This window comes from Notolabrus celidotus, chromosome 9 (assembly GCF_009762535.1).
Source record: "Notolabrus celidotus isolate fNotCel1 chromosome 9, fNotCel1.pri, whole genome shotgun sequence".
NCBI classification, from domain to species: Eukaryota; Metazoa; Chordata; class Actinopteri; order Labriformes; family Labridae; genus Notolabrus; species Notolabrus celidotus.
The window spans coordinates 30381974-30394019 of record NC_048280.1 but is presented as its reverse complement, the minus strand read 5'-3'; the positions used below and the strand labels follow the sequence as shown (position 1 = coordinate 30394019).

At 46.4% G+C, this 12046-nt stretch overlaps 1 protein-coding gene across 2 annotated transcripts in view; it reads right to left on the bottom strand.

Annotated features, from left to right (window-relative positions):
- Positions 1–3859: 3859 nt before the first annotated feature.
- kat6a (K(lysine) acetyltransferase 6A) overlaps positions 3860–12046 on the bottom strand; it is a 42829-nt gene continuing 34642 nt past the window's right edge. The window contains exons 14-17 of one of the 2 annotated variants that reach the window (XM_034691944.1): positions 10929–11127; positions 10125–10835; positions 9616–9877; positions 3860–9512 (exon numbers count right to left, since the gene is read on the bottom strand). In XM_034691944.1, coding sequence (XP_034547835.1) covers positions 6151–9512; positions 9616–9877; positions 10125–10835; positions 10929–11127 — 4534 coding nt within the window. In that variant the 3' untranslated portion in view covers positions 3860–6150. The remainder of the gene's footprint in view (positions 9513–9615; positions 9878–10124; positions 10836–10928; positions 11128–12046) is intronic. The other variant, XM_034691945.1, reaches the window with a different exon arrangement.

The window sequence follows — 12046 nt, the reverse complement described above, 5'->3', positions numbered from 1 at the left end:
GCACTTAGGGGGGATGAGTCTTGCGCTGAATGTGCTCCTGTGATTCACCAGCATGTTGTAGAGAGGGTGGTGGATGTTGTCCATAATGCTGTGGAGCTTTGACAGAGTCCTCCTCCTCTCTGTCACCACTGTCAGAGAGTCAAGCTCCAACCCGACAACATCACTGGCCTTGCGGATCATCATAAACCACTATTATACATAATACAAAGGATAAACAAGAAATTACACGAATGTCTTTTGCAGTTAACTACCTGTAAATATGGCCATTTACTTCAAACATGTTAGGCGGAGGGATTTCGGATCAGAAGAAAATTTTGCGGTGGACTTCCATTGAACTTTAGAGGGTATAGCAAGCAGGATCTAAAGACAAATGAAAACAAGATGCACAGTTAATTCTTTGTCTTAAAATGATGGTGCCTGGAAGATGAGTGTGTGCAGCTCCACCCTCTCTTCAAACTCACACCCTCAAGTTTAAGTTTCAGCCCAAGTGTAAATATGGAGGTTTTGAGAAAGCTTACTCTCAATGTCAACCAGTTTAATCCTTACAGAGAAACAGGTTGCAGTTTTTCCAGGTAACAGCCTCGTCCATGTGTTTCTATGATGGGAGCATTGTGATGCAGAAAAAGCTAGATCTCTCTCACCTAGTTTTAATCGTGAAACTACCTCAACACTTCAATACATTTTAAGTAAGCATTTCATGTTATGAACTGATAATAAGGAATGAAGATGTGGGCAGATACAGCAGGTAATAAGTTTTGGAATCCATTATTCAGAACCAATAAGGATTTTTTCAGTAGTCTAGTTATTATCCGTCATAATAAATGTAACTGTAAGTCAGTGCGTGAATCAGGACAATTAAATGTTTTTGGCTTTTTAAATTCAGTCGATGAAGAATTGAAGCTTCACTCAACAACCAATGAAAACCTTCTGACATCAGGACCTGATCAGAAGGATGACTTTGGAAGTTGTAATTCATGTTTATGGATACAGTGATACATTCAAAGTGAGATGGTTAAGAAAAAATAGTAAATGAGTAAGTAGATAAATGAATAATAATAAGGTAGGAAAAGTCTTAAAATGGGCAATGAGATCTAACTCTTGTTCTCACAGCAGTGCTCACTCACATGTAAAAATACAACAGCAACATCTAGTGGCCACAAGGGATCAAGACAGCTCCACAAGTGCAAGACGAATGATTTCAAGTACATTTCCAGTGTTTGCTTACTAAGAAGGGTTAAATTGATTAAATGAGTCATCTAGTAATGCTCTATGTCCTGTAAGGATTAGTTTAACAGAACTTCTTCTGATTCGTTGAGTACATATCAGGTTAAATTACACCTTTTCAAACAAGAGCATGGGAAGACACACACTGGTCCTCAAAGGTAATATAGGAAGTCTAATTGCCCTGCACATAAGGACTATTTAAACAAGATGGGGCTGAAGCTGTCTTCATAACTAATATCTACTGAAGTGTCAACCTATTATAAGTATGTGGGGTAAAGATCATTAAAAGAGCTTTAACTTGCTGATTCTCACTTTACAATACTATTACACTGCTCTGTAGCTGGAGCAGTGTTTGTCGTTTAACACAGGAGCTTTCTGGTTGTTGTTGTCTGTCTTCTCTTTTCTCTGTGGTTTGAAGAGGGGCGGATTTGGAGAAACTTCTTCTGCATTAAGGGCCCTTGATCAAAATTGTGGGCCCTGTACACAGACATGTTGAATCGGTCTCTAGCAGCAGCACTAGCAGTTCAATATTTAATCTTCATGGGCCCTTCTCAGCTGAGTGTCCTGTTAACTTAACCCCTTTCCTCCCAGCCTGAGCCTCTGGCTTCACTCATCTATGCACCAATCAGAGTGAAGAGCATTTGAATTTGAAATTGTAAATAAATAGAGGGCTCTTTGTTTGCAGCACTGTCAGTAAATTAGATCAGATCTTACCTTGATATATTGTCCATTTAGGGTTTACCTTTAACAGTACACCTAACTATATGTAAGTTTACTCTAACTCCTCTCTCTCCCTCTGTCTGTGTGTATGTGAGCATATGTGTGTATAAGTGAGTGTATGTCTGTTAGTGAATCAACCAATAATAACACGTTTCAGAGTAAAATGAAGCATAATCAATATTTCCCACATTCGTATGATTGATTATCTATCGAGCATAGGCAATTGAAATGAAGAGTGCTCAGTCACTCAGAATCCTCCTGGTTGGTGAGAAGATTCTGCAGGAACAGCTCCACAGCAAGTTATAGGCTAGTCCGGGTCATCACGGATTACATGTGAATTTGTTGGTATAGCTACTAGACCTGTGCCTGTGCAAGATGGTGTCATTCAGTGCTTAAAGCACCGCCTCTGGCTGTCAGGGAGGATGAAATAGTACACAAGTTTATCTGTGAGGGATTAACATTAACTGTAAGAGCAATAATCACTCACAGATAAAGAATACAATAAGAGAAGTGTTTTCTATTCTTATCCGGGCAGTGTATTCGTCAGTATACATACATTTAATGTCTGATTATGAAAGCTGTGAAAATATTATTCTTAAACAAGAATTTTACAGATCTTCCTTAAAACTATTCTGTAAAATAAACTCCTCCCAACATCCACACTTGACCTTGTGACCAGCTTCCTTGTTCCATACAAATGGTTTCTACATTTTTTAATTCTGGCTGAAGTCACATGATCTGATCACTTGACCAAACCAGCCTTCAGTGTTTCTCATGGGACTCAGTGGACCCACTTAACGCCCCTCTCCCCACAGCCCATCAGATCAGTAAAACCATTTTGGGCTAAAACTCTGAATAAATTACAAATGAGGTTTTAACGCCATTTGATTGAAAGTTAATTTGTTTAGCTGCACCGGTATCTGACTCCACCATGCAGTGTACAGTCTGCTGTGTTCACAGTAACTTACAATACTCCTTCCTCCTGATCAAACACATTTCAAGTTACTGAATATGTATCGTCTCATGAGTCTGGTCCTGCTGGAGGCTTCTACCTGTTAAAGGAAGTTTGTCCTTGCCACTGTAACTTGCTAAATGCCGCAAAGTGCTCTGCTCATGGTGGATTAAGATGAGATCAGACTGAGTCCTGTCTTTAAAATGGGACTGGATCTTATCCTGTCTTGATGTGGGGTCTTTGTTAATAATAGAACATAGAGTACGGTCTACACCTGCTGTGTTTGTAAAGAGTCTGCAGATAACATTAGTTGTGATTTGGTGCTATATAAAGATTGATTGATTGCCAAATCAAGGTGTGGATTAAGAGAAGGGATGTATGAAATTACACATTTGTATCATAAATATCATGTTTTGTGATACTATACAAATCTTCAAAATTGGTACTTTGATGTTGCACAATGCACTTTTCTGTTTCAATCGATTTAAACCTTGACTCAGACTTTAAGCACTGATGATGAGATCTATAATCTATGACAGTGTTGCCAAACTTGGTTTTAACTATCTCAACACTACGGAAAAGGATTAGGGCCACTGAAAAAAATAAAAAATAAGGTCCAATATATTTTTTTAATGATTTTGTTAGTCAGAATTCTGACTTTATTCTCAGAATAATAATAATAAAATATATTGCCCTTAATTTTTTTTCAGCAGATTAACGTCAGAATTCTCAGAAGAAAAATCTGAATTCTGACTTTTTTCTTGGGATAATAAAAAATATGTAATTTTGTTTTTAGTAGCCTTAATCCTCTTCCATACAATACACTTCATGCTTACAGGATGAAGCATTACTGACTTCTAATCCTTAATCATGATCATCACAGCCTTCATGAGATTGTTAAAAGGACTGCTTTATCTTAAAAGTAACTGTGATGAATGTTTAAAGAAGCTTCAGGAAAACATGAATGGCTCAACATAATTTATTTTCATTTTATGTTAAAATGTACAGAGTTCTTTGAAAGTACTTGCTAAGAAAGAAAGAAAAAATAACAGAATAAATGGAAATACATACAGGGAGAGAGTAGATAGTTGAGGCCGCTGAGCGCAAGTCAACCTTCACTGTGTGCCCAGCTGTCACTCCTCTCTTTATTTTGCGCTCTCTCTTAGCATACAACGCAACATGTACAATTACAAAGAATACAAAAAGGGAAGCGATATAAACAGACAGAAATATACTGAGCTCCTTTTTACATGCCTCTTAAATGTAAGGAAGTCATCCTATACACACACAAGTAAAAAAAAAAAAAAAAAAAAAGAAAAGAATGCCAAGTGACCTTTAGATATTTGTAGTCCTTTTTGTTTAAAATAGCATTAATATACTACACAAAGATAGAAAAACTCTAGAGATGAGATGGAATGGAGAGGTTAAAGGCATCTTAAAGTCACTAAAAGTGAGTGGTAATTTTTTTAAATTTTGAATTTCTTAGTAATTATTACCCAAGAGGCGAGCTAAAAAAATATGTATTGTTTTTTTTTCCTGAAACAGAAGTGAAAAAAATGACAGTACCAATATCAATGTAAGAGTTTCCTTTTATATTATAGAAAAAACATTTTCTCTACAATAAGTTTTCTAAAGTCAAAAAGAGTCAGCTTGTGTCATAAAAGAAAGCTGCCCAGTCTGATAAAATTCAGAAAGAAAACACAACGAAAAAGAAGAACAGAACAGAACGATACACACGAAGAAAGTATGCAATGTTAGGTCTGTAAGAAAATCTAGACTCCTCTTCTCACTTTCAATACATGGAGCAACAAGGTCACCCGTTTCTCTCCAACGCTCCAACACTGATCTCTGACCCTGCTTTCATATGCGCGTGCCTCCGTGTGAGGGCCAGACCTCGCACTAGATCAGGCATTCAGGCACACCTTTCACAAAGCCTCGCCGTCTCCTGCCGTGTTTCTAGCCAATGGGAGTGCAGAAAAGAAAATTACAACTTAAAAAAAAAAAGGTTTGAACAGAATACACTACTCAGAAGCGGACTCCTCGACCTCTTTGGGTCTCTAACACTTATGAGGGGAGGTCAGCCATCGCTAACTGACGCTCCTTAAAGCAGTTAAATGGAAATACCACTGTTTGTTCTGTGTTCCCTAAACTGCTAAAAAAAAAAAAGTACATCGTCTGTCAGTGGAGTGTGGACAACAACAACTCAATGTTGTACTTTCCTGAGCTAGCCACCAAATGGCGACAGCTAGCCAGAGCATGTGTGTGTGTGTTTGTGTGTGTGTGCTGGATATTGGGAAGTACCAGAATATTTACATCTAAACATTTCAGAGTGGCAGCAAAATGGAAAATAATGCTACTTTTTTTCATTTTATGGACATATAATAAGACAACAATGGGCTCGTCTCGTCTGTGTTTTTGCTGTTTTTGGTACAACATCGTCCATCCGGGAAGACAGGGACTCAGGAAACAGCTCGACCCCCTCAAACACCGGAGGGGACAACTCCTCTGCTTTTCTGGAGCGAGGTGAAAAGCCGTGTGTTTGGGTGTGTGTGTTTCTGAGAGAGAGCGAGAAGGTGGATCACCATTTTTGAATGCCACACATATAAAGACCAAAGCATATAAGAGGTCAGACTGCACACAAGAGTTTCAAAAAACAATCAACAAAAACAAAGACAACAAAAATAAGATTCAACATTTTCTTTAACAAAAACAAGAGTCCGCCTACAATGCTTCATCGTCTCTTTTTTTCAAGGTAAGGCTTCCTATATCAATAAAAGATTGTGTGCATGGTTGAATATATTCAGTTTTCATCTCAGTCTGAAGAAGCGAGGTTCTCCTGTATTGTCTCTGTCTGTGTATCTCTCTCGTCATTCTCCTCCACCTCTTCTGCTCCCCTCTTTCCCGAGGAGGAGGAGGCTCTTGGGCCTTGTGTGAAACCACATTACAGAGGACTGTGTAAGCCTGGCCTGAAGCAGCACGGCACAGCTGAGGTCCACGTACACGTCCCAACCCCCCAGATTCCTGCTGACCTGCTCCTGCACACGGCCAGCCGGGGGGGAAGGGGAGCCCAAAAAAAAGGGACGAAATGACAACATAGAAAAACAGGAAAGCCAAAGACCCTCTGTGACTCCTCCACCTCCGCTCACGTGCGCCTGTCGGGCACCGGAGAGGGTGAACAGGAGTAATGGACATTTAGAGTACAGCGAGTTTCAGCTCTGGCCCCCGTCGTGTCTCCTTTTTCAGTTCTCTGCTGCTCATCTGCTCATGTACGGTGACTGTTTAGGGACACCAGCATAGCTGTGATGGGAGGGGCCAGTGTACATCATGTTACTGTGGTGATTGGGCTGCATAGGCTGCTGCGGGTAACCCTGCCCTCCCATCATGCCCATCTGCATCTGCATGGGGTACTGGGCAGGCTGGTTCATGTAAGGAGGGTTCCCGTGATAACCACTGTTCATCATGGGCTGGGGCATTCGGTAGCCGGCCGACATGGCGTTGAGGGGCATGTTCATGGAGTTGTACGGCGCCGGCGTGGGCATAAGGTTTGGCATCATACCCCGCTGCACGGCCAGGGTGCGCGGCGTGCCCTGCATGGCCACGGCCCCTGAGCTGCGGCCGTAGAGCTGCTGCTGGTGCGGGGCGGGGGCCAGCTGCTGGGTGGCTTTGGAGCGGATGGAGATGTGTCCCTTTACTGTCGCCATCTGACCCTGTAGCCGCTGCGTGTGCGGCGGCGGTCCCAGGCCGATGTTGGCGGTGGGCATATTGCATTGTAGCTGCAGGGAGCCCAGGTTCATGGAGCCGGAGCTCAGGTTAGGAGGGGGGGTCATGGTGGGCTGGCCTTGAGAGAGGGGAGTGTGTGGTGAAGGGGCGAGCCCGGGGTTGGACAGAGAAACACTGGTGGCGTAGGAGGTGACGGAGGCCGAGTGAGAGTAGGGCATGGCGTGGGGGTCCATGATGGTGTTGGTGAGCTGCTGGAGTTTGGCCAGGCTGAAGGTGGCTGAGGGCTGCGGGTAGCCGCCCGTGCCAAAGTCCTGACCCATGCGCTCGTACAAGGTGCGGCCCCCTCCTCCACCCCCGCTCTCAGGGATCTCCATGATCATAGGTGTGGTGGCAAAGCCGTTGCCCATGCTACACTGAGACAGAGCCTGCTGTTGCTGCTGCTGTGGGGGCGGTGGTGGAGCTGACGGAGGAGGCTGAGGGTTGGGGGCTTGCTGCTGCTGCTGAGGAGGCTGCTGAGGAACCTTCTTTTGGGATTGCTGCTGCTGCTGCTGGTTGGTGCTGGGAGGCCTCTCGATCACCCCACAGCTCTGGGGAGACTTGATGCCACAGTTGGGGGTGTTGGACGGGGGCGGGGGCGGAGGTGGCTGTGGCACAGCACTGCCTACATTACCGGCACCTGGTCCACTGTTGGGTCCTGGTCCGGTCTGCTGGATTAGGCTGCAGCTGCCAAGTGGGAGCTGTGATCCTGCAGTTCCAGTGGAAGATGTGAGGCTGGGGGCGGGGACAAAGGAGCAGCTGTTGGACTGGGTGGAGGACGGGGTCACAGAGCTAGACGAGGATGAGACTGATGAAGAGGAAACTGTGGAAGCTCCTGCGACTACAGCAGTGGGCATTCCTCCGCCGTTCCCACCGTTACCGGTCCCGTTGCCTCCTCCACCCATCGTGGAGTCGTAGCTGCTGGGGTTGTCGTAGTTCTCCGTGGTGCTCTCGATGCTGCCGAGGTCGCTGAAGCCGCTGTCCACTACCTGCTGCGAGTGGTCCGACACGGATGGCACATCCATCATCGGCGATGTTTCCATGTTCTGCTGGGAGGGGGCAGACAGAGAACTGGGATGCTCTGGTGTGATCTGGTTGTAGCCTCCTCCAGCACCTCCACCACTGCCTCCTGCTCCAGTGGGGCCAGGTGTCCCTCCCCTCTGACTGGCTGGCGTTGTATCCATGATGCCTGGGGTTAACCCCGGACTGTTCACAGAGCGCACAGACTGACTTGGCAGGGGGGGGACTGGAGGATTAGGGAGGGGGCTGCTGTGTTGAGAGGTCCCACAATCCTCCACCAAGGCCAGAGCCTCCTCCTCCGCCTCTCCTGTGTGGCTGTAGCTCTGCAGGGTCCGGCAGGCGGCCAGGGTCTCCTCGCAGTCTTGGTAGGCCCCGTGATGTGGCTGGGATTCTGTCTCCTCGTCCTGGGCCTCGCCCTGCGTCAGAGACTGGACGGCTTGCATCGTCTCCAGGTCCAGCTCGTTGGAGTGATGGTGCGGGTGGTGCGAGTGATGGTGGCCCAGCTCCTCTTTGAAGTCTGGGTGCTGGTGCGAGTGGGAGTGCGGGTGTGTGTGTTGGGGTTCAATCAACAGCGTGACGTCTTTGTCGTCGGGGTGCAGAGGCTGCAGCTCCATGGGCTCCGAGGGAACAGACATGGCCGTTACTGTCTCCACTGCTGCAGCTGCTGCAGCGGACTCCTCCTGCTCTCTGCGCCTCCTCTCCTCCTGTTGTGGGTCAGCAGAGGAGGGCCGGCACTTGGCTTCCTGCACCTCCTGCTCAGCCTCCTCCTCCTCCTCTTCTTCCTCCTCCTGCTTGCTGACATAGTCCCGGGCCACGCTGTTCTCCATGTCTAAAAAAGCCTCTCCACCTTGAGGTTCTTCTTTGACCGGAGGAGAACTTGCACGGGAGGCCTGCTCCTCCTCTTCATCTTCATCATCGTCTTCCTCCTCAGAGTCCTGACTTTTTCTCTTTTTACTGTTGTTGCTGCTGTTGCTCTTATCCTCCAAGTGTCCGTCACCTTCGTCATCTGCATCATGGTCTTCACTGCGCCTGCTTCCTGAACCTGGTGTGACTGCCGGTCGCCTGTTAATACTGCCGCCTCCGCTTCCTGTGCTGCCACGATCCTCCTCCTCCCTCTCCTCATCATCATCATCATCCTCTTCTCTGTCACCCATATCTGTGTCCTGAGGCCGGGACTGTGGGGCCCGGGGCCCTGAGGTGGAGGAAGACGACGAAGGGGAGAGCAGGGTACGAGATGGTGGACGGCTGGGTTTTTCTTCCTCCCACGCTCCTTGATTATCTTCCTCCTCATCCTCTTCCTCATCTGGCTCAGAGGTGGGAGGTGGTTTGGGGGCAGGCTGTGGGGGTTGGAGGGCAGCGCGGTTCTTGGGCGGTCTCCCTCGCCTCCTCGGTACTTTCTGCTCAGCAGGTTTAGGGAGATAGTCGTCCTCCTCGTCGGAGTCTTTCTGTTTGTTGTCTCTGTCGGTGTTGGTTCTGCAGACTCGCTTGTTGCGATCGTCTGTCTGAAGCAGCTTGGGATCTTTGTCGCGCTGCTGCTCCGACAGTCTTTGTCTTTCCTGCTCCTGCCTCTCTGCCTCCTCCTGCGCCCGCTGCAGGTACCAGCTCCGGGGCTTGCGGCCAGGTTTCATCTTGATTTTGGGCGGTGGAGGATCCCCACTTTGAGCCTGGCTGTCTGCACCAGGTGGTTTTCCAGGTCCCCGTTTCTTCCAATGCAGGGGTTTGCGGCTCTTTCCCTTAGGCCAGCCTTTCTTCTTCTTGACTGGGACCTCAGGGTTGGCTGTTAGAGTCTCTGATGGCGTAGCTGTCAATGCCGCCACAGGCTTCAGCACAGGTGTAAACTCTGAGAAGAGGGAAAAAAGACAAACCGGCGTTAGATAAAGTGTTATCCGTATGAACACCAATGATCACTACATCCTGCCAGATACAGAAGCATTTCATCTCACCGTCTTCCTCTGAATCTGTGAGGTTGGAGTGCCGGCCTCTTTTGGGTGCTGGGTCAGATAACCTCAGGGTGGAGCGAGCTGGAGGGTAACGGTGCATCGGGTGTCCCATGGGAGTCTCCTCCTCTAGCCTCGGCATGGGTCTCTCTGAGTCCGAGTCCACGAAGGACTCATCCAGCACCTCGGTGGTCTCAGAAATGGTCTCTGTCACCACACTGCTGTGAGGGTGGCTGCGCTGACGAAAGCGACGCTTTCTCAGTGGCTTCTGGGTAAAAAAGAATAGAGGATTAGCTGTGAAATGTTATTTAACGTGACAGACTGACAGGCTCAGATCAAGAAGATTATGATAAAGGTCATCAAATGGGCAAATGTTCAGTTCTGGATTGAGCCAAACGCTCAGTTATTCAGATTGTTGGAGCTCCTGGAAGTTTGCCTGAGGGACAATCAATCTAACTCCAGAGACTTCACCATCAATTATGTATCAGTTATTCTAAAGCCTGTTGGCCCCTTACCTTGCATTTGAGCCCCATCGCAGGCTTGGTGAGAATAGGAGGAGAGCATGCTCTTCTCTCCTCATCCTCTTCATCATCGTCCTCCTCCTCCTCTTCACTGCTTTCACTAAAGCAGCTCTTCCTGATGGGCGGAGACTCGTTCAACCTGGACACCACAGGCAGCTGGGTCAGTCCCTCTCCAGATCCCTCTGTAGGTCTAGGCTTGGGGCCCCTCTTTTTCCTGGGCGGCCGGCCTCGTCGTGTGGGGGTTATGGAGGGGTGCCGGGCCATGTCGAGTGAGTGAAAGGTTGTGGACTCGGCTTGTCTGTCCAGGGAGAAAAGGGAAGGGGGGCTGCTCGCAGAGCCTGTTGTTTTTCCTCCTTCTGTTCTCTCCTCATCTTCATCATCCTCATCCTCTGCTGGGCGGATCTTAGGCTGCGGTCCTACCCTTGCGCTGTCTTTCACCTTTCCCCAAGGCCAGTTTTTTGGCGGGCGCCCCCGTGGTCTGCGTTCACCGTTTGTGGGTGGAGGGGGTCGTGGTGGTTCTGGGAGAGGGGGAGGACAGCGTGCAGGTGGGGAGGTCGGAGAGCTTTGGCTAATCGGAAACCCCAGAAAGCCCTTTCTCTCCACTTCTTCATCTTCCTCCTCTTCTTCTTCTTCTTCCTCCTCCTCTCTCTTCTTCCCTTGGCGCATGTGCCAGGATATTGGAGGGACCTTGTGACTTGGTTTGATCTGTTAACAGACGTGACAGGATGAGAATGTTTAGCAACATTAACATAATTTCTATTTTTTAAAACAAGCACCAATCCGAAGTATATACTGTACCTCTTTGCGTTTGTCGTCTTCTGGTTCTTCATCCTCCTCCTCATCGTCATCTTCTCCTTCCGCATCAGAGACCACAGTGTTGGTTACAATGACGGGGGTCCAACGGAGACACTCGGGGTCGACCTCCAGCCGCCTCGGCCGGGCTTTGAGGCGAGACATGTGGTTTGACACAAGCTTCTCCCTGCGCAACAGGACCAATCTGGAACACCACAGAGAAGACAAAAACAAGCGTTATTACTGAGTGGAGAGAGAGTGGTCAGTATTGACATGTATGGATACATGTGTGTGTGTGCATCCACATATCTAGCAGTGCCAAGAATATGTGTGGTTACCTATGTGCATGCTGTGTGTAGATCACCAGACATTCACACTGACAGGATATGATTATTGTGATTTGTCACCGAAATGAGGTGTTGGTATTTTATTATGTGACTAAGGATATTAATGGGAGCAAGTTTTACCAAGGTCCTTAATTTGAGTTTTCACAACACCTTTATGTTTAAAAGTTTCATAAAAAGAACTCAAAAGTAAATGAATGAAGGCAGGAGCTCATATACTATCATTAAATCATTTTTTTTAAATTTAATTTTATTTGAGAATTGTGTTACATTTTATTTTATTATGTTATTATTAATTGTTTTAACTGATTTGTTTCATTTATTATTTTAATGTTCATAATTTATCCTTTTCACTTTTTCTAATTTTCTTGATGTGATGTCATCCTCTCATTCTGAAAACCTCTTTTATTGTCCTTTTAATGCTTTTATTTACTTATCTATTTTTATTTATTTATTTTATTTATTAATTTATCTTTGAAAAACCTCTTAAGCAATGATTGATTGGTCACGTCACCCCACTTCATTCTGTTAATTCACGTGTTTTCTTTTTAACCCCACTGTCTTATTTGAACCATGCTTTGTTTGTCAAAGCACTTCGTTTTTAAAGGTGTTATATAAATATATCTTATCATTATTAAAGGAACTCTGTGAAGTTGATCCTATTGGAGTTTCCTCTGGAGGATGGCTTTGTTTACATGCATGCTGTAACCTGGCTGAGCGCCACATCGTGTTACATTCAGGTTAAGCTTCACAGTAGCCTTTAATACTTTGTGACTGGGT